The sequence below is a fragment of the Mauremys reevesii genome, linkage group 5, assembly GCF_016161935.1.
Source record: "Mauremys reevesii isolate NIE-2019 linkage group 5, ASM1616193v1, whole genome shotgun sequence".
NCBI classification, from domain to species: Eukaryota; Metazoa; Chordata; order Testudines; family Geoemydidae; genus Mauremys; species Mauremys reevesii.
This window is the reverse complement of record NC_052627.1, coordinates 114,926,525-114,947,409: the sequence shown is the minus strand read 5'-3', so window position 1 is coordinate 114,947,409 and position 20,885 is coordinate 114,926,525. Positions and strand designations below refer to the sequence as shown.

The following is a 20,885-nucleotide window of genomic DNA, read 5'->3' as shown; positions in this document are numbered from 1 at the left end:
TGATGAAGTGAGTATTCACTCACGAAAGCTTATGCTCCAATATATCTCTTAGGGTTTGGCTACACTTACAAATCTGCAGCGCTGGTAGTTGCAGCGCTGGTCGTCCAGCTGTGCAGGGCCAGCGCTGGTGTGTGGCTACACTCACAGCTACCAGCGCTGGTGTGTGGCCACATTTGCAGCGCTGTTGGGAGTGATGCATTATGGGCAGCTATCCCAGCATTCAAGTGGCAGCAACGTGCTTTTCAAAAGAGGGGGGTGGGGTGGGGCGTAGTGTGACAGGGAGCGGGCGAGAGAGAGTGGATTTTTGGAGCCAACACTGTGTGTTACCTTCCTGCCTTGAAAAATCAGAACATGTTCCCTTACCCTTAACTCTTAACTGCAAACAGCCTGCAGCCAACGGACTCCCTCCCTCCCGTTTCTGTCAAGCAAACACTCACTCCCTGCCTGCCTCATTATCTCATTTGATTGTTCACAGATTGATCACAGCAAACAGGAGCTGTGTTTGTAGATAAGCAGCTCCGGGATCAATGGAGCTATGGAGCTCCGAGTTAACAACAAAACAAAGAGAGGCTGCATAACAAAACAAAGAGAGTAATTTACACAAGCATTCTGGGATATCTGCTAATACCCTGGAGGCCAATAACAGCGCTGGTGTGTGGCCACACTTGATGACCAGCGCTGCAGCACCAGCGCTGCAATCTTTATTCCCCATGCTGAGCCAGGTGTACGGCCAGCGCTGCAGCCAGGGAGTTGCAGCGCTGGATGTGCCCTGCAGGTGTGGACACTTACTAATTGCAGCGCTGGAAAGCCTCCACCAGCGCTGCAACTCGCAAGTGTAGCCATACCCACAGTCTATAAGGTGCCACAGGACTCTGTCACTTTCAGCAAGAACATGATTCCCAGACATGCTGCTGACCTGCGGCTCAGAGCATGCCCCTTCATTCTTAAGTATGTAGCCACAACATCTCTTTGGCTTTCTTGGCTACAGTGCATCTCCTTGAAGTATTTTAAATGCAGGCCTACCACTGGCAGATGGGAAAAACAGATTTGTGGCTAACCACTTATTACTTACCTCTGTTGCATTATTGGGAGCTTCCTGGATCAAGTGCTAAGACATGATATTAAAGTTACCTTCAGCTCTACCAATTGTATACGTCTCCTAAATTCTTGTCCATCCATGGACTGAGCCTGATATAAAACTGATCTCCAGACTACTGACATCCTCACCCTGACTAGGCCAACAGGCATTTTCAACTATGCTACTTCCCAAATACTGGACAGGACATTTCAGCCCTGGAACTGCAGATCTGTGAGCAATGTAATTTCATTTTACTCCTTCCCCTTTGTAAAGTATTGGTGCTCTCTCCATCTCTCTCTCTCTTTGTGAGTGAGATAGAGAAAGAGATTGATCATGGAAAGAATAAGAGACCTACTGTTACTAGCAGCTAAGGGAAATGTATTTTAGCTCAACTGGTAGAGAACTGTTTTTGGAGCTCATGAAATGTCAGATTTCTATTTCTAGCTCCCCAAATCTGTGTGGTTTATATAGCCACTGTGTGTGTCATCAGCAATACACAGATGTGTTAAAATGTTCCTCCCTGCTCTGCTCTCTCCTCCTGCAACCTATGTACAATTTCCAGTGGATTCTGCAGCATGACATTGTAAATGTAGAGCTCCCACTCATCAGTTTTCCACAGCAAAGTAACTGTTACTTCAAACCCTGAGATAACACTAGAGAACAAAAATACATATAAAATAATGAGCAAACAAAACAGTGGACTTTCCACTCATAGGACAAGCCCACAGAAATCTGTCCCACTCTGAAACGTCACCAGTCACAAAGATGCTTCATGACACTTTTATGAGGGTTTTATCCTGCAGTGGAGGGAACAAGCCTGTAATAATTAATATCATGATGAGAGACGCTGAGGCTTGTGGTTTAAATGATTTAAATTTAACAAAAAGAGAAGAGAAATAACTAAGAAAATCTGATTTTAGTTACATACAAGTTAAATACAGATAGATTTAGATTTACTGATAGACAGAGAGATGCACTGTTGCCAATTGACACACTGTCTCTCTCACTCTACACATTTAGCTACACACAGAAAATACTTGGAACCCATTCCATATTCACTGAAAAGATACAGAATTACATTTAGTGTCAGAGCCATTCCTGGACAGTTTGGAAAAGCCAGTCTGTGTTTGCTGGCACCCTCCAGGACCGTCTGGATCAGCACTCTCTTACATAATGAAGAAGTCTGCTTACCTGTGCCCACTGTTGGGAAAATAATCCACTGGCCACCTGTCCACAGAATGAACCTTAACAGCAGACAAAAGTGATTGCTATACAAACACGCTGATGTTTCAGCCACTTTCTCTTGTTTTCAATAAGCCTAAAATATTAGCCGCTGCGTATGTTTGCTGTTAATGTTTGCCTCCTTAGGAAGTCAGTTTTTAATCTTGTGTTTAGTTTTTGGACAATTTTTCAGTGCTTATTTTTGAGGTTGTCGGAGTGGGAGAAAACCGGCAGCACCCCAAATCTTATCCCCACAAAGTGGGTTATAATTAGCTTTTATTATGTATAATATTTAAACTGTGAGATAATATTTAGCATACGTAGGAGAATAACTTTACTCAGAAAGGCTCTAGCTAGCTTCTTTAATACATTAACTGTCATATTCTATATAGGATGTCATGCTGTCCTGCAAACTCACTCATGCTAAGATAGGTTAATGAAATCTCATGCTTCAGTGCATCTGGTGATCCCCCTCAGTGGTCAGGAAGGATTTCATCCTATGCACAGTATTGCCCAACTATCTGGGTGATTATCAGTGTGGGGTTTTTCTCCACCTTCCTCTAAACCATCATGTATTGTCCATTGCCTGAAGCAACACTTTTAATGGTTCAATGGTATTCAGTCTGGCAAATGCTTACAGAATGATTGCACATCGCTATGTTTACTCCTGCACACTAGGAACTGGGGGTAGAGAAGCCACTACATGACAATAACCCCCCAAGCATATAGGGAGATATCAAACTTTTAAAACAGCAACAACAAAAGACTCCGGGAATTTTGCATGAAAGTCAATAACAAAAATACTTTTCTCCATTATTTTGAACCAACCTTACTTCTCGTACCATACTCGCTTCACTGTCACAATGGTGTGCCAGGGAGAAGCAAACAGACTTCACTGCATTTCGGTTGCACGCTGGGAGATCAAGAAGCAAATTATGCTATTGTAATCACTGGCCTTGCCAGTTTTATCTGTCTCTCATTAATTATATGAACTTTCAAATCTGGAATGTCAAAGTGGATGGAGGGTCCTTGCTGTTTTCCTCAAATCTTCTAGATTTCCCAGCTGTTGCTGTTAGTCATGAGATTTACTAATCTTCTGCATTTGATGCAAAAGTGACAGAGTGTTTGTTGTCTTGATCTTTATCTTCATCTTGCTTCATTGCAAAATAATCAAGGGACTCATAAAGTGTGGAAATAGCCTTGAAAACCAAAGAAAACTCCCATCAAATTAACTTATACTATTAAAGTGTGTTTTAAGTTGAATAATTATCTAACACGTCACCTAGAATAGGACTCAAGGAACAGAAAAGGAACCTGATTTGACCCATCTCAAAAGTCATAGAGTTCTACATTTAGAAATAAGCCCAAGCCACAATATTTGGATTCAAATGCAAAGTTTTCCACATGTTTGGAACCAGGGGTTTCATTTATCCCATTATAGGAAGAGGCCAGATGCAAAGTTCTCATTTGGATTTGAATCCACAAAATTTGCAGTGGTTGATCCTGACTTTTAGTTCAGTTCCATTCTTATTTAAATGGCACCAGAACCGGGCTTGGTTTTCTACCACCATGACCTTTCAAGTCCTGTAATATCCCCGCTATACATGGGTTTACGTACAAAACCACAGTGCTGTTTCCTTTAGCTGCTGTTTTTGCTGTTATCTATCTAGTGTCCAGTTACTGTGCTATCTAGGTGCAATTCGGAGCTATACAAAATGATCCGATTTTCATTTCATGAGTATTTGTGGGTAAAGTCTTTGAGGTCTTTAGATGAGATCTGCAACAAAATGCTGGGAGAGCTAAACATCTCCCCCAGAACCCACATACATGTGCAGGCCCACAGCACAAGCTTCTGTTATGCCTGGGGTGTTTACCACAGAATCATCTCGTTGACTCTCCCAAAATTCTTAGCCTTGTGCTGTACACAATAGTGTGATAATGGACGTCAAGAATTGGATGTTTTTTAATTTGTCCTCACAATACCGCTTTAAGGAAAGTATTATCATCCCTATTTTTACAGAAGGGAAACTGAGGCCCAGATAGATGAAGTGACTTGCAGTAGGAAATCTGTGACAGAGCCAATAATATGACCCAAGCCTGGATTCCCAGCCCTGTTCTTCAGCCACATGATCGTCCTTTCTCCCCAAGAGGTAGAAGAAAACTACTACTGCCTATGATACCTAAACAAGTAGAAACCATGGTGCTCACAGCCACATGGCATCCACTTTGTAAGAACGTAAATTAGAGATGGCAGATAGATTTGCACTGGATATAAGCTGTGGATTCAGACATGAATAAATTTAGGTTGCAGCAGCATGACACTTGCAGTCTCCAGAAATGGTAGTTAATGCAACCCAGGAAAAAAACAACAAAACCTCATTTAAAGAAAGCAAAAAACGTTCTAAACAACTGCTGCAAACTTTGTGATACTTGTCACCTGATCCAACTAATAACAAGGTAGTCTTGGAAATGAAAGATCACAATTCTTATTAAAAATATCATAATCTGTATTCTAATTTAACAGATACATGACAAGAGGTGATTGTGGTTAACAGCCATTTATTTATAAAACAACAACAATAATAAATCTTTCATAATTATATTCACGTCTTCTGGATGACTCTTGTTGTCCATGCAAGTCCATTGCAGCTAATGGCTAGCAGTGAACTGATTGTTTTGCACCCTAGCTTTGATCCTTGCCTTCTCATTCTCAACACATTTTTTCTCATGTCATCATCAAATATTAACAAGTAACAGAGCTATCCACCATAATAAGAGGTCTACTTTTATATTTTAAATGAAATTAATAGATTTTTAAAAAAATATTTTGACTGGGGTAAAATCTTTTACTGGACCAACCTTGTCTCACCCACCTTGTCTCGTTAATATACTGGGATCAACATGGCTATGACAACAGTGCAAAAATTATTTTGATATTTCCTGTAGTATTACAAAATAAACAGTTTAATCATAGAATCTTAGAACTGGAAGGGACCTCGAGAGGTCAGGAAGGGACCCAGGGTGAATCAATGCATTCTGGTGAAGAAACTCTCAATTATACATTTTTCCAAAAAATTACTCATCCTGACTGACCATTTGTGCCATCCACGGCAATTACCAGTGGATTTTCAGTAGTGGTAACAATGCTAATGTGAGACTGAGTATGAGGTGAGAAGCCAAGAAATTCTGTGTTTTAACATCAGCAGCTCTGTCTATAACCACCTCTGTGGCCTTTGGCACTTTACCTAACCACTCTGGGCTACATTTAGTGTAAGCCTGTGAAACTCCCACTGATTTCAATGGAAACTGTGTCTGCTAGGGTTGAATTTGGTCCTCTGTGTCTCAGTATCCCAATCTGTTAACCTAGGTATTGTGAGAATTTATTATATAAGGTTTATACAGTGGTTTGATGATGTCAGGGGCTATATTTAAGTGCTAACCCCCCCCCCCTCATCCCAACCCCCCACACACATTGTTATCCTGCTACAGCTAGTGTGCTTAGGGTTAGGTGAATAACTTCCAAACAAATGGAAATCAGACATAGCTATGAATTTTTACTGACACCTTTACTGCTGACTCTGGTCCAGATCTGGGCCCTGATGGCAGTACAAAGACCCATAAAGATGGCTTAACCAGCTTCATGGGGTCTCCCCAGAACAGGGGAATATGGAGGCAGGTATAACTGGTTTTATGCCACCCCAATGTAGGAATGTCCTAGGCATAGCCAGGGAAAAGGGGCATGGCTGAGAGCTACTGTACTCCAGTGATCTCCAGCTGCTTGAATGGTACCTTGAGCTGAACCAGGACCAAAGGAAGGAGCAGAAGGGCAGTGTAAAGCCAACTTTTTCAGTCCCTAGCTACATTGGGTGCTACTCCAGCACCAGTGAGGAGCTGAACCTCTGAGTACAATATGGTATAGCCTCCTTACTCCTCTTGCTTACTTGACATACATACTTGTGTTCTCTGCTTTCCCACAATGTCAAGTACACTGAAGCTGCTAACCACGGCTGCAGTAGCAATGGGGGACTATGCTGTGGCATGCTATAGCACTTCTGGGGGAACAGTATGATACAGCCTTCCCAACATGCACAGTTTTAAATAAAATTAAGCAAGTTTGCCTTGCTCTTATTGACAATGCATTTCATTTTATTTCATGGTTTTACTGGACTGTACTAAATAACAGCAACTTCCTGTTCCTGTTAAATTCTGTCAGCTCAATTGAACCTCCATGAAACCTCATTTTGGAGCCCACTTCTTGTAGGCCGACCCCTGCTGTAAATCGCTTACCCATTCTGATGAGTTGGAGGAAGAAGAATTTCTCTCCTCTGCTTCATTTATCTCATTTCCTTCATCCAATTCAGTAACCTGAAGTGTCTGTTCCTCATGGGTCCTTCTCTCTGGAACTGAAGGTGGATGGAACACATTTATGTGACATAAATACAAAGCAGAGCCATTATTTTGTTTATTACACATTTCTGGAGTCATATCAGTGCTTTGTGAGGGTAGACTGATGGGGACTGATCTTTCATTGGTCTACATGGAATGCAAAGAAGTGTGTAGACCTACTGTGTGCTAGTGAAGGGTGCCCAGACACCAAACTTTTGCGGTCCCTTTTATATACCATACAGCTCAGATCTGCAGGGTCCATATGTGGCAGCACGTTGTAGAGACACATTTACTCTTTCCAGGATTATGAGTAATTCAAGCAAGGGAGGGTGCATAGTGATTGTGGGTGCATAAGAAGGGTCCATGCAAATACACATGGATCATGCCTCATAATAAATTGCTTGGAGTACCCATGAAGAGCCAGGAATGGAGGCAAAACAATTGCACCATGCAGTTCTTCTCCTAGTGCTGCTTTTTTAGGTGCACACATACTCTGAGACCAGCATTTTGCTGTTAGGGACTATATGTAAAAATGCAGTGCCACTTACCAGAGTTTTTTGAGTTCTGCTGCTTTTTGTAACAGAGATAGAAACAGCCGCCTGATATTAGGAAAGGAAAGATGGCTAGAATTGCCATAAAATGATAGTTTTCCATTGATCCAGCTTCTGCAATCAAACATTTCAACTCAAGTTACTTATTACTAAAAGCACAATATATTAAGACCTTGTTAGGTTTTTAGATATCTGTGTGTCCTATTGCCTCAATGGCTAGGTTCAAACCTAGTAAATATTAGATCCCACAAACACTTAAACATGTGTGTGATTTTGCTCATGTGAATAATCCCTTCAATAGGACAACCCGTAAACAAAGTTACATGCATGCTTAAGTGTTTGCAGTTTTGGGCCCTAAAATAAAAATTATTAATATTTTGCAATTATACAATAAAATAATAAAATATTGCAGGTGTGTAGCATTTTTATTTAAACCATTTGATGACCATTGCAATGCTTGCCATCAGTGAATCAAAAATACTCACTATTGTATCTCCTAATTTTGCTTGTTTTTATAAATTAATAAAACGTAATAAATGATAAAAACACTACCACTGGGGTGAACTCATGACTAACCTAAGTAACAGGGTGACTGTAGTGATGGAACCATTTTCCTTCCTCACTCCATCTCTCTCCCTAGCATTTCTCATCCTCATTCACTGCCTCATCTAAATTATAGACTATAAGCTCTTCCAGGCTTCACTGTGTCGTTCTCTGTCTTCTGTGAAGCACTCAGCAGAACTAAGGGTGCTATAAATAATAGTCTAATGAATCCTCTCAGCAATCATGTGATGTCAGTAAATAAACATTTTTCGGCTGAGGAAACTAAAGCAGAGAGGTTAAGTGAATTGCCCAAGGCTACAGAAAGAGTTAGTGTCATAGCCAGAATAAGGACATGGGTGCTCCTAACGGCCTGTTTTTCTGTCAGATCATTGGTTTTATAACCTTTAAGGGATAAAAAGAGTAAGTAACACATTTCTGACTAAAAAGTCTTCAGGGGGACAAATGAAGTGGCATCTCTATAGAACAATTTATGTCAACTGATTGTTTACCTTTCTCTTCAACAATCAGAGTTGTTCCATTTCCCAGCCCTTTTTTCATGAAAGGTATTTCCGTAGTTATCTCACAGAAGTAATTTCCAGTGTCATTTTTTTTCACAACTTCGATCTTTAACACTGTCTTATCCTTGTGTGTGGCATTGGCTGTGTAGTAAAGTTTTGATGATAGCTCTCTGCTGGTGCCCTCTTTACAGGTGAGATGTTGTATTTTCCAGGTTACTCTAAACCGTTCAACCGTCTCATTGTTTTTCCAGGAACAGGTAATTTCAGCTGACATTCCAGTGGATACCTTAATTTCTGATGGTGTCTGACTGATTGTTAATTCATTGGTACCATTTGCTGTTGACAAAAACCAAAGAATTTTAAGTTTAGCGCAGGCATAATAAAACAGCACAATAATAATAATAATTTATGGCATTATGGAGCCTATTTTATGACAACACCCTCACTTCTTAAAATTTAGTTACTCCTGTTTTCCCCTGAATAAGTACAAACACCTTAGTGTGACCCTGAGAACACCTCAGTGCCAACTGGCAAAGGGTTCACTGTTCTGTAACAGCAACCCTTGACAGGCCTGACAAACTCACTAAACCCAACACACTGCTGTCATGGTAACCAAAGCCAAAAAGGGTCAAGTGAGGTATCTAATAAAAACTTGTTTTTGCACGATGTAGGTACGGATGATATTTAAGGAATCGTGAATAGGTAATGAAAATATGTTTTTGAGTCAGTATCCCAGGCAGGGTTCACAAAAAGGTTTTGTCAGACAAGGAGATATATACTCACCTGTCTGCCTTGGTTCGCCTGTAAAATAAGCATTGTAAGCCAACATAGTAAAAGTCCATTTGTCTAGGACAAGATGAGGCTGTGAAGACAATGTGGTATCAGCACCCCAGGGAATAAACCACGGGCAGTCAGCCTGACTCTGGGGACGAACCAATGAACTTTAGGGATATAAGAAGGCAAAAGGACAGTGCTTTTTGCATTCATGCAAGGTGGCTCCGAGCCACATTGGTTGATGACTCTGGGAGATTGCTCTAGGTGAGAAATACTTTAGACAAGGATTTTAGCCTGTAGAAGTTAAGTTTAGACTCTAAGAAGGGTGTTATACTTTTTGTTTTATATGTAACCATTTTGGTTTCCATTTGTTATCATAGAATCTCAGGGTTGGAAGGGACCTCAGGAGGTCATCTAGTCCAACCCCCAAACAATTATCCTTAGTTATCCTTAGTCACGATCTCTTAAATTTCAGCTTTTGATAATAAAGGTATGATTGTTTTCACTATAACTATATCTCGCTGCTGCGATGTTATATGGAGCTGACCTCTGTTGAACCGAAGGGACTAATGTGTTCTTTTGGGGATAGTTTACCTGGTAATTTCTCAGTGTGCCAGTGACAGGATCTGGATAGGACAGGGGATGCTTTCACAGCGGCTGGGGTGCATCTATTGTTAACCTGCCAGGCAAAGTGAGGGCTGGCCAAGCCCTGAGGAAATTGGTTGGGTGATTAACAGACTGATGGTGTCAGGGTGCTGACACCCCGTTAAGCACCAGCAATTCTTTCTCTTGCTGAGACAGGGAGATAATAAAGTGGCTCTCAGTCCTGGGAACCCCGAGAAGGGTCACACTTTGATCATATTGAAACTAACTGTCCCTTTGAACGATGACAGGTTTCAGAGTGGTAGCCATGTTAGTCTGTATCAGCAAAAACAATGAGGAGTACTTGTGGCACCTTAGAAACTAACAAACTTATTTGGGCATAAGCTTTTGTGGGCTAAAACCCACTTCATCAGATGCTTGGAGTGGAAAATACAGTAGGCAGGTATATATACACAATACATGAAAAGATGGGAGTTGCCTTACCAAGTGTGGGGGTCAGTGCTAACGAGACAATTCAATTAAAGTGGAAGTGGGCTATTCTCAACTGTAGAATACCAAAGGAGGAAAAATCACTTTTGTAGTGGTAGTGAGGCCAACGTAATCAGCGTGGCCCATTTTAAACAGTTGACAAGAAGGTGTGAGTAACAGTAGGGAGAAATTAGTATGGGGGGGAAAACTACAGAAACTAATTTCCTGATACTAATTTCTTAAAGACATTGGTCACGTTTTATCAGAGCTGTGCAATCCCTTTTGAAAGTGTCAACCTGGTTTTTCTTCTTCTTTTGAACTGATGACGCTTTCTTCTCACCTAGAGAAGTTATAAGAAATGTTTCTCCTCCTTTCTTTTCACAATGTGGCTCACACGAGCTATTTATTTAATCCAGCTCGATCATTTATAGTCCTACCGTGAAGGTCCAATTCCAATCCCACCAAAAACAATGGCAACATTCCCATTTTTAATACAGTAACAGCAGCATCAGCCCCAAGACTTGCAAAGTTCACTTGAAATTTTATTAAGATTTAAGAGCACATCCACAAGAAAGCATTGATTTCCCCCCTTCCTACTTTACAATATATTCTCTTTCAGAAAAAGCAGCTCTTGCCTTTATTAATATTTAAAACTTGTGCATCGTATCATTGGTTTGAATGGCACTTTAAATGCTGGGTAAAAATGTACTATCCACCTGAAAGATATTAGAACTGAAATACAGAATGACCAAGATAGAACATATTGGTGATTAAACACCAGAAAAAATGGGGGTGGGGGAAGGAAGGGAAGAATATTTAAATAGTAAGATTATTGGGTTGCTAAAGTGGCATGGAATATATCACATTAATTCAAGGGTTTTGAGCTAATTCATTTTAGTTTTTTTTGTTTTTAATATTACTGTTATTGTATAGGACAGGTTTCCTGCATCCCTGCCTTATAGGTTTCTTCTCTCTGTTAAAAACACATCAGAAAAAATTCTTTTTTTCTCTTATCTAAATATCTTAATCTCTCTCTTCTTCTGCTTTACTATTTAGTGCTGTTACTATAATATTTAATGCTGTTCAGCTTTTTGCAATACAGTTTGTATGAAAGCTGTGATACAAAAACTAAACTGTATTGTAGTTCAGTAGCTATTTGTTCTGGAAGAAAGTCTCCACAATATTTTAAAATTTTACACTGAGAGTTAATCTCAATGAAGAACTTACTATAAAGGTCTAATTTTAAATGCAGGAAATTCATGATTATTAACCTGGTGATGTCATTTTGGAATTAGTACAATGCAATTTTTAATCTTTGGATTTCCTCTAAGACAAACATTTTTGGGCTAATGCTCTTTGAGCAACTTCTTCTAATTGCACGGTATTTTGCGAACGATAGCTTGGATTCGGCACAAACAATAATTTTGCCTTCTGCACTATAAAAACCTGAGTAATGTTCTCCCAAACATGCATACATGGAATCTATTTGGGGGGCTTGCACAGCAGCTACATATGTTTTAATTGATCTATACATATTTTGGGCATTAGCTTTTGGGTTTTTAAAACCAAGATGATTTTTTTGATTAACCTTAGAGAATTACAGATATACCAACTGCACCAAATCCCCCCCTCAAAAAAAAACTTCAAAGAACTTACCCAAGTAGCCAAAGCACTCTGTCAAAAGGATGAGTTTCAGGATAATTGTGGTCATCACTCAGGATTATTAAAGCTCTCATCAGTGCCTCTCAATTGAAAGTCAGTGAGAGAGAACGTGTCAGATGTGAAACTTAACTTCCTGTTCCTTCTGCTGTAGTTACTTCATAACATCTGAAAGGAAAACAACTTTATTCTAACACATCTCTTGAATTACAATGACACATTCTTTTTTCAAAACCTAGCCCAATCTGTCTCAATTGCTGAACATTGTTTTTTAAATGAAGCCCAACTGCTTGCCCCTTAATAATGAACATTAGCAGTCTCTTGTTTTCTTCCTATAGTATGAACGCAGCGCTGAGTTTCCACGCATGTAAGTGTCCCATTTTCAAGTCAGTTTCTTGACTGTCACTCCTTTGAAAAAGATTAATTTCCCTCAGCTGCTTCATCCCTCTCCTAATACACTTCATCCATTTCATTAACTTCATGCATCTGTTTTTTCTAAAGAATTCTGTCTGAATCTGAGGATGAGATGAACATGCATATGGCTGACACTAACCATTCCCATTACTTTATTTACTACACATTCCAGTGTCATCATACTGCACCAGTGCAGCTCCACTGACAATAGCAATGGCGGAGGGCGAGTATAAACAACAGTTCGCTTAAGAAACTCTTAAGCAAAGTAAGCTGTCAGGGGATAAGAGGGAAGGTCCTTTTATGGATTGGTAACTGGTTAAAAGATAGGAAACAAAGGGTAGGAATAAAAAGACAGTTACCTTTTCTGTAACTGGTGTTCTTCGAGATGTGTTGCTCATGTCCATTCCATATTAGGTGTGTGCGCTTGCCACATGCACCGGTGCCAGAAGTTTTTCCCTCAGTGGTATCCGTAGGGGACTGGCTCTAGCACCCTCTGGAGTGGTGTGCACAGGCCTCAGTATAAGGGGCGCCACTGGCTCCCCTCACCCTCAGTTCCTTCTTGCCGGAAACTCTGATGGGCGGGGGAAGGATGGCGGGTTATGGAATGGACATGACCAACACATCTCGAAGAACACCAGTTATGGAACAGGTAACTGTCTTTTCTTGTTCGAGTGCTTGCTCATGTTGATTCCATGTTAGGTGACTCCCAAGCAGTACCAGTGGAGGTGGGTAGGAGTTCATGGATGTGCAACAACACTCTGCCGAACCCAGCATCATCTCTGGCCTGCTGAGTGACTGTGTAATGCACTGGGAACGTGTGAACGGAAGACCATGTTGCTGCTCTGCAAATGTCCTGGATGGGAATGTGCATGAAGAAGGCCGCCGAAGACGCCTGGGCTCTGGTCGAATGGGCCCTCATGAACGGTGGCACCTGTGCCAGCTTGTAACAGGTATGGATGCAGGAGGTGATCCAGTTGGAAACCCTCTGCGAGTACACGGGAAGGCCCTTCGTCCTGTCCTCTGTCACAATGAAGAGCTGGGTTGACCTGCGGAAGGCAGGGGTGGCTCCAGACACCAATGCTCCAAGCGCATGCCTGGGGCGGCAAGCCGCGGGGGGCGTTCTGCCGGTCTCTGTGAGGGCGGCAGGCAGGCTTCCTTCGGTGGCTTGCCTGTGGAGGGTCCGCTGGTCCCGCGGCTTCGGTGGACCTCCCGGGGTCCACCAAAGCCACGGGACCAGAGGCTCCGCCGAAGCTGCGGGACCAGCAGACCCTCCGCAGGCACGCCTGTGGGAGGTTCACCGAAGCCGCGGGACCAGCAGACCCTCCGTGCTTAGGGCGGCAAAATGTCTAGAGCCGCCCCTGGCGGAAGGGCTTGGTACGCTTCAGGTAAAACACCAGGGCATGTCTGACGTCCAGGGTGTGCAGCCTCCTTTCCTCACTAGTGGTGTGTGGCTTGGGACAAAGCACTGGGAGGAAGATGTCCTGGTTGACATGGAAGGAAGACACCACTTTTGGCAGAAAGGCCAAATGGGGTCGCAGTTGGACTTTGTCCTTGTAGAACACCATATACGGTGGCTCCGATATCAGGGCTTTAATCTCCCACACTCGTCTCACTGATGTTACCGCCACAAGGAAAGTGACCTTCCATGGCAGGTGGGAAAGGGAACGGGAGCATATAGGCTCAAAGGGCGGGCCCACAATCCTAGAAAGAATCAAGTTAAGGTCCCATTGTGGGATAGGAGCCCGGACCAGTAGGAAGAACCTCTCAAGAATCGAGATGTCATATGAAAACACCATCTGACCTTGGATTGGCAGGTGGAAAGCAGAGATGGCCGCAAGGTACACCCTATTGAAAGAGAGGGCCAGTCGCTGGTTCTTAAAATGAAGCAGGTAATCTAAGATAGATTGTAAGGAGGAGCACGATGGAGAGATGCTATGCTCAGACGCCCAGTGGGAGAACCTCATCCATTTAGCCAGGTAGGTTGCTCTGGTGGAAGGCTTTTGCTGTCCAGGAGGACCTGCTGGACCTCATCAGAGCAGGCCCACTCCTGGTTCAAGTACACAGTATCAACGCCGTGAGGTGCACCGAGGTGAGGTTGGTGCTTCTCTCCCAATCAGCAAACACACTGCGAGTGTCCATCAGTCACTGGGATAGATTCCTTTCAATTGAGGCACTTTTTGAAGCCCAAAGATACCTTTGTCCAAGGGGGTTGGTGGGAGGCGTACCCTTGCTTTCTCTCTCTTTCTTTCTTCTTCTGGTATGGCCAACAAAAAAAATATAACAAAGGAAAATGCTTCAAGAGAAGTGAAAAATTTACGAAACTAAATAGAATGAATGGATCCATGAACAGACAGCTCTTAGCTCCATCTCTAGCCAGGGGTGGTAGAGAAGGAACTGAAGAAGGAATGCCCATGCACACTGTCTAACCTGATGGCTAGTGGGGAGCAGTGCATGCGCGGGTGGGACAGACAACGACCTAAGTTCTCCGATCAGCAGCACAGGGGTGCAGACACACCTACAGTGGAGGACCCATAGGGACACTAACTGAAGAAGAGTAATTCTTCCACTCTACTGGATTATTGTGTCCAGTTCTGGGCACCACATTTCGGGAAAGATGTGGGCAAATTGGAGAAAGTCCAGAGGAGAGCAACAAAAATGATTAAAGGTCTAGAAAACATGACCTATGATGGAAGATTGAAAAAATTGGGTTTGGTTACTCTAGAGAAGAGAAGACTGAGGGGGACAATAAGTCTTCAAGTACATAAAAGGTTGTTATAAAGACCGGGGTGATAAATGTTCTCCATAGCCACTGGGGACAGGACAAGAATAGTGGGTTTAAATCACATTAAGGGAGTTTTAGGTTGGACATTAGGATAAACCTCCTGTCGGGGTAGTTAAGTACTGGAACAAATTACCTAGGAAGGTTGTGCAATCTCCATCATTGCAGGTTTTTATGAACAAATTAGACAAACACTTGTCTGACTTCAGTTTCACTCAAGAAATCAAATGGAGGAAGAGACTTTGAATCATTTTTCACTGATCTAAAGACAAGAAGTCCAGATGTGTAATTTCCGGACTCTGTCTGAGTCAATGATAAGACTAAGAGATCAAGTTGTGATGGGTACAAAAGATATCAGTGTGGGGGAGAGGGGGAAAGACTGTTACAAGAACCAGATCTAAATCTGGAAAAAGCAGTGAGAATTTGCTAATTTGCTGAACTTCATCAACAACTATTGCACATTTTAGAAAGAAAACACACAAAGATGTGAATATAGAGTTAATAAGAAAAAGTGAAAAACAAGTCTATAGAGGGAAAACAGAGTGAAAGTATTCAAGTTTAAAAATGAGCACATGAAAGAATGTTCTAGATGTGAAAGGAGGCACCAATCTAGACAATGTCCAGCATATGGTTAAACCTGTCATATCTGCAAGAAACAGAATCATTTTGCAAAAGTTTGTAAATAGAGAAGTCTGGAAAAACTTAGAAATGCACACTGAGCTAAAATTCAAAAGTCTCAGAGATGATACCAAATAAGGATTACAGAACTGATATTACACAGGAAGAAAATTTGTTTCTGGGTATTTTTCTAGTTGCATGAATAACTGGTTTCTTTGTTTCATTTAGCTCTATATTGTATCCACTTTACCAATGCCACTGAATAACTCTGTAAATTGATGTGCTAATTCCAGAGCCACATAATGAATTTGTTGAAGATTTATCAGTAATTGAAGGAATTCTGTTTAAAGGTAATAGAATAGTAATTCACTTAGGGTTAACAGCAGACATGTTGAAATGTATACATGAGAGACATTTAGACATAGAAAAATGTAAATGTTGAGCAAGAAAAGTTCTGTATTGGCCACAAATGAACTAAACATGGAAGATTATATAAAAGACTGTGACATATGTTAAAAATATAGAAATGCTTAGTCTAAACACCTATGACATTTATTCAAGAAAACAAAAGACCTTGGCCTAAAGTAAGTTTAGAGATATTTGAATATAAAGGACATACATATTTTATAGTTACTGATTATTTTTGGCATTTTCTTGAAATATATAGATTAAAAAACTATGTGCCAAACAAGTCATTAATAAAATGAAACCAATTTGTGCAAGGCATGTCATTCCCAATATAGTAATAACTGAGAATGGACTTCTATTTCAGTCGAGAGTTTAAAAGATTTGCCATAGCATATGATTTCAAATATACCACATCAAGTTCAGGTTACCCACAGTCTAATGGGCTGGTTGAAAATGGTGTTAAAATAGTAAAAAAATTACTAATAAAAGCGAAGAAACAAATACTGATTTACATTTGGCATTATTAAATTATAGCACATTGCCATTACAACAAGTTTTATCCCCTGCACAATTATTTACAGAAAGGTTAGAAACACATTACCTATGTTTTTTCAAGAAGGGTATAAGTATAAATATCAGTCAAGTTTGTAGTCAAAAGAATTATTTTGATAGAGGATCACATAAACTACTTTATCTGAAACCAAGTGTGAGAGAGTACATCTATAATGGTAGAAACTGGGCTCAGAAATAGGTAGTCCCTCAATCTTATGATGTCATGACTAATGGTGCTCAAGTGTATAGGCAAAATTGGAGACATTTGCAAATGTTATCTGCAAGATCAGACTTAGCTCACAGAAGAGATAATATAATACTGCAACAAGAACTGCAAAAAAATCAAAAGGATGTAATTCCTCTAAGTAACAAGAATAACTTCAATAATACAGCAAATACACTTTAGATATCCATTGCGTCTAAGGAGACCTGCTAAAAAGCTCATAGAAAGTTGTGAATTTTCTCTCTCTCTCTCTCTCACACACACACACACGAATAAATCTGTGCTAAAAAAAATTAGAAGAAAGGGGATGTGGTGTTACTGTGGCTTTAGGACAGGGGTGGGCAAACTTTTTGGCCTGAGGGCCACATCAGGGTATGGAAATTGTATAGCGGGGACCATGAATGCTCACAAAATTAACAATTCAGAGATATTCAAATAAACTCTATTTAATAAAGATACATTTTAGTGGAAATAAACATTAAAGCTTGCTTACTATTATAAATATACCATCATAAACATACCATCATAATTAAACCAAACTTACCCCCTTTCCACGCCCTCTTTGATTAATGTGAACAGTGCAGCTGGTCACCTTTGTTTACAATGGCATCAAAGTCCGGTGTCATTCTCATTGTGGAAATCTGCATTCATTAAAAGTTTGTATATAGTAAGGGATGTTACCAAAGTGGGGTGGGAAGGATCATGGAGTGGGGCACTGGAGGGTGGGGAGAGGCTCTATAAGGGATGTTACCGAAGTGGGGGAGGAGGACTCTATGGGGTGTAGCATGGGAGGGCTCTATAAGGGATGTTACTGAGATGGGGGAAGAGGACTCATGGGGTGTGGAGCAGGGGGAGTTTGTCGACCCCTGCTATAGAATCTTCAGGCCATGGGAACTAAGACTGAGGAGGCAGTTGGTTTTAGTAGACTGACAGATTGACCTGAGATAAGATGCTCTGTATATATATTAACTATGTGTCTGATACGGACAGTTGTTAAATTATTAGCAATGAATAAACCCTGGAAACCCGGGCATACCCCAGGAGGGGAAACATTTGTTTGGGGGGCAAACCAACTAACTACTACTATAAAGGACTATCAACTAACTGAGAAACTACATGGTATGCTATCAGACACTGCTAAAGCACTTGCTACAGAAGCGAGCGAAGTTCCAGCTAGCCGTCACCGGCGGTTAACAAGGAACTGAGGGGGTGGAGAGTCGGCAGGGCCTTATATTGGGCGCCATGAAGGCGCCACTCCAGGGGGTGCCCAGGCCGACCCTAAGGACGCTGCTAAGGGAAAATCTTCTGGCTGGCGAGCACACAGCTGACATGAACAATCACTTGAATAAGAAACATGCCTTATAGTGACAGACTCAAGCTCAATCTATTTAGCTTAACAAATAGAAAGCTAAGGGGTGACTTAATTACAGTCTGTAAGTATCTACATGGGGAACAAATATTTAATAAGGGGCTCTTCAATCTAGCAGAGAAAGGTATAACATGACCCAATGGCTGGAAGTTGAAGCTAGATAAATTCAGCCTGGAAATCAGGCATAAAGACAGTAAGAATAATTCATCACTGGAACAATTTACCAAGGGTTATGGTGGATTCTCCATCAGTGACAATTTTAAAATCAAGATTGGATGTTTTTCTATAAGATCTGCTCTATGAGTTATTTTGGGGAAGTTCTATGGCCTGTGCTATACAGTACTCGTAAGGGCATTCTGTGCAAAAAAATTAAGAAATTCTGCATCAAAAAATAAAAATTCTGCGCACAATATTTTAAAATTCTGCAAAACTCTGCATATTTTATTTGTCAATAAATGTGGAGGCTCCAGCATGGCAGTGGGGAGCATAAGCCCCTGGTTGTATGGAGGTGGGAGATCACCCTGCAGCCCCCTTCCTCCTGCCTCCAGACATGTACTTGGCGGTGAGGCTGCACCCAACACTGACATAGTGCAAGTGCCGAGCCTCCCCAGAAACACCCTGGGGACCTGCCTCTCCACACCAGACCCACCAAGATAGCAAGTAAGAGGGACAGAGTCTTGCACACATGCCCAGCCCTGGTCCCTGATCCAGGTGCAGGCAGGCAGACTCAGCCTGGCAGAATCCAAGTGTGGAGAGACTTAGTGTGTGTGTGGGTGGGGGGGAAACCAGGTGTGGAGTGAGAGGGTTCTGTATGGGGCAATCTGGGTGCGGAAAGCTCAATGGGAGGTTCCAGGTGCATGGAGGATCTGGATGCAAAGAGGTCATTGGGGGGTTCTGGGAGCAGGGGGATTGGGACTCTGCAGGTGGGTCCAGGTGAAGGTGGTTGTGGCTCAGCAGGGGGAAGTCTGGGTGTGTGGGGCTCATTGGGGTGTGTGTTTCTATAACCCTAAATGTAATCCTTCACACGTAACTCCTTCCCAATATAATTATTAATGAACATTTCTCACAATCAGTGTACATGTCTGAACTTGGCAGGCAACTGTAGCTTTACATTCTTTATGAGAACAAGAGACTAAATAATCCAGGCAAAGCCCACCATTTTTAAAATTTAAAAATAGATAGAACTGAAATGGATTTAACAATGCAAAGAAATACAGTCACAGCCTCCCAGTTTCATGTCCTGGCTGATACATTTGTACTGCAGTATAGATGGAGTCACAGTCAGTCAGATCTTTTCCTCTTTTTTTCTATTTTCAAGCTAAACACTTTCAATGTCAAGAAAAGCATGTTTTAAATAGCTGACCTAAGAAAGTAAGGGGTCATTTCCTTTAAAAAGAAGCAAATGAGCCAGCAACTAATTTTGATGATTTAACCAAGTTTTACAGTTTATTACAGAATAATTATTCCTTCCATTTACAATACTAGGAAAAAGGTTCTCAAAACAGTTGCTTCATTTAAAAATAAACAAAACAAAAAAAAACCAACAGCAGGTTATTCAACAGTTGGCCCAGGAATACTCTGCAAACTTTCATTGACCTTGAAAATACACAAAAAAGGTCCTAATTTCCTTTGGGTGAATAGTCACAGTAGAGTTTTCTGTGGTCTTCTTTGTATTACAGGAGAGCCCTATAAAATGCAAATAGGCAGGTGTTTATGATTTGTCATTTATTCTGAAAAACTTTATTTCAAATCAAATGCACATAGTATTTTGCTGTCTCAACATTTTTGATCCACTTATGTTTGAACAGATTTTCTTTTCTAATTTAAACAGCTGCACCTATAACTCTAAGGAACACACATTCATAATTTTAAAATATACTGTACATTATCCACCTGTCACCCTTTGCCTCATGCTACTGATACTAGTCCCACCCTAATGATACACTCAGGCAGAAAAAAGGTGCACATTTCCAGAGTGTCCAGGCTAATGGAGATAAAAATCCAACACTTAATATTCCAAAACTGCTGCTTTACTGAGGTGGCTCTGCAGTTCACTTAAGCCTGCACTAAAAAATTAAATCTGCTTCACTAGGTCACTCAGGAGTGTGAAAAATCCACATCCCTGAGCGTGTAGTTAAGCCAACCTAATCCCCAGTATAGACAGAACTAGATCGATGGAAGGATTCTTCTGTTGACCTAGCTACCACCTTTCTGGGAGGTGGATTACCTATGCCAATGGGAGAGTCTACATTGTCACTCTAGGGAGAGTCTACATTGAAGCGCTACAGCAGCGCAGCTGTGACATTGTAGCATTTTAAGTGTAGACGAGCTCTTAGTGTCTTACCTATGTTTGCCTACATTTCTCAAGGTCATGCAGTCAGTGGCTTGGCCAAGATTACAATTCAAGAAACTCTTTTTTTATATTAACATTCAATATTAACTACTGCAACTTCTGTGTACCTTAAACCATAACTCAAAACCCAGAACCACAAATAAAGTAAGATGCTTAACAAAAGGAAAAAAACACAATAGAGGTCAGAAACAAAGTAAAATACCGCCACCCGAGCCTCTGTGCAATACAACAAATACACAACCACAAACGAACTTGAAATTAGTCCAGACCACACAGTTTGGATACGGAACTCAACTTCCCCAAAGTCTGTGGGTTTTCTGATCTGGGTTTCTAACCACCTCTTATATGAATTATGGTAAAAAATAAAC

General features: G+C 41.2%; 2 protein-coding genes across 3 annotated transcripts in view; both read right to left on the bottom strand.

Moving 5' to 3' along the window:
- Positions 1–2,014: 2,014 nt before the first annotated feature.
- LOC120406526 lies at positions 2,015–11,958 on the bottom strand. Its single transcript, XM_039541437.1, has 5 exons — positions 11,799–11,958; positions 8,289–8,633; positions 7,234–7,350; positions 6,587–6,702; positions 2,015–3,498 (listed from the first exon to the last, which is right to left on the bottom strand). The coding sequence occupies exons 1-5, from the start codon at positions 11,851–11,853 to the stop codon at positions 3,388–3,390; spliced, it is 744 nt and encodes a 247-aa protein (XP_039397371.1). The 5' UTR covers positions 11,854–11,958; the 3' UTR covers positions 2,015–3,387.
- A 7,624-nt stretch (positions 11,959–19,582) lies between these two features.
- MAN2B2 (mannosidase alpha class 2B member 2) overlaps positions 19,583–20,885 on the bottom strand; it is a 58,841-nt gene continuing 57,538 nt past the window's right edge. For both annotated transcript variants that reach the window (XM_039540602.1, XM_039540601.1), the window contains exon 19: positions 19,583–19,850. In XM_039540602.1, coding sequence (XP_039396536.1) covers positions 19,753–19,850 — 98 coding nt within the window. In that variant the 3' untranslated portion in view covers positions 19,583–19,752. The remainder of the gene's footprint in view (positions 19,851–20,885) is intronic.

Excerpts from the sequence above, each read along its gene's own strand:
- LOC120406526 (XM_039541437.1), bottom strand. The coding sequence starts at position 11,853 with ATGACCACAATTATCCTGAAACTCATCCTTTTGACAGAGTGCTTTGGC. Across the intron at positions 8,634-11,798 it reads AGAGTGCTTTGGCTACTTGG|CAAATGGTACCAATGAATTA; the intron begins GTAAGTTCTTTG and ends TTTTGTCAACAG. Across the intron at positions 6,703-7,233 it reads GCAGAACTCAAAAAACTCTG|TTCCAGAGAGAAGGACCCAT; the intron begins GTAAGTGGCACT and ends ATCCACCTTCAG.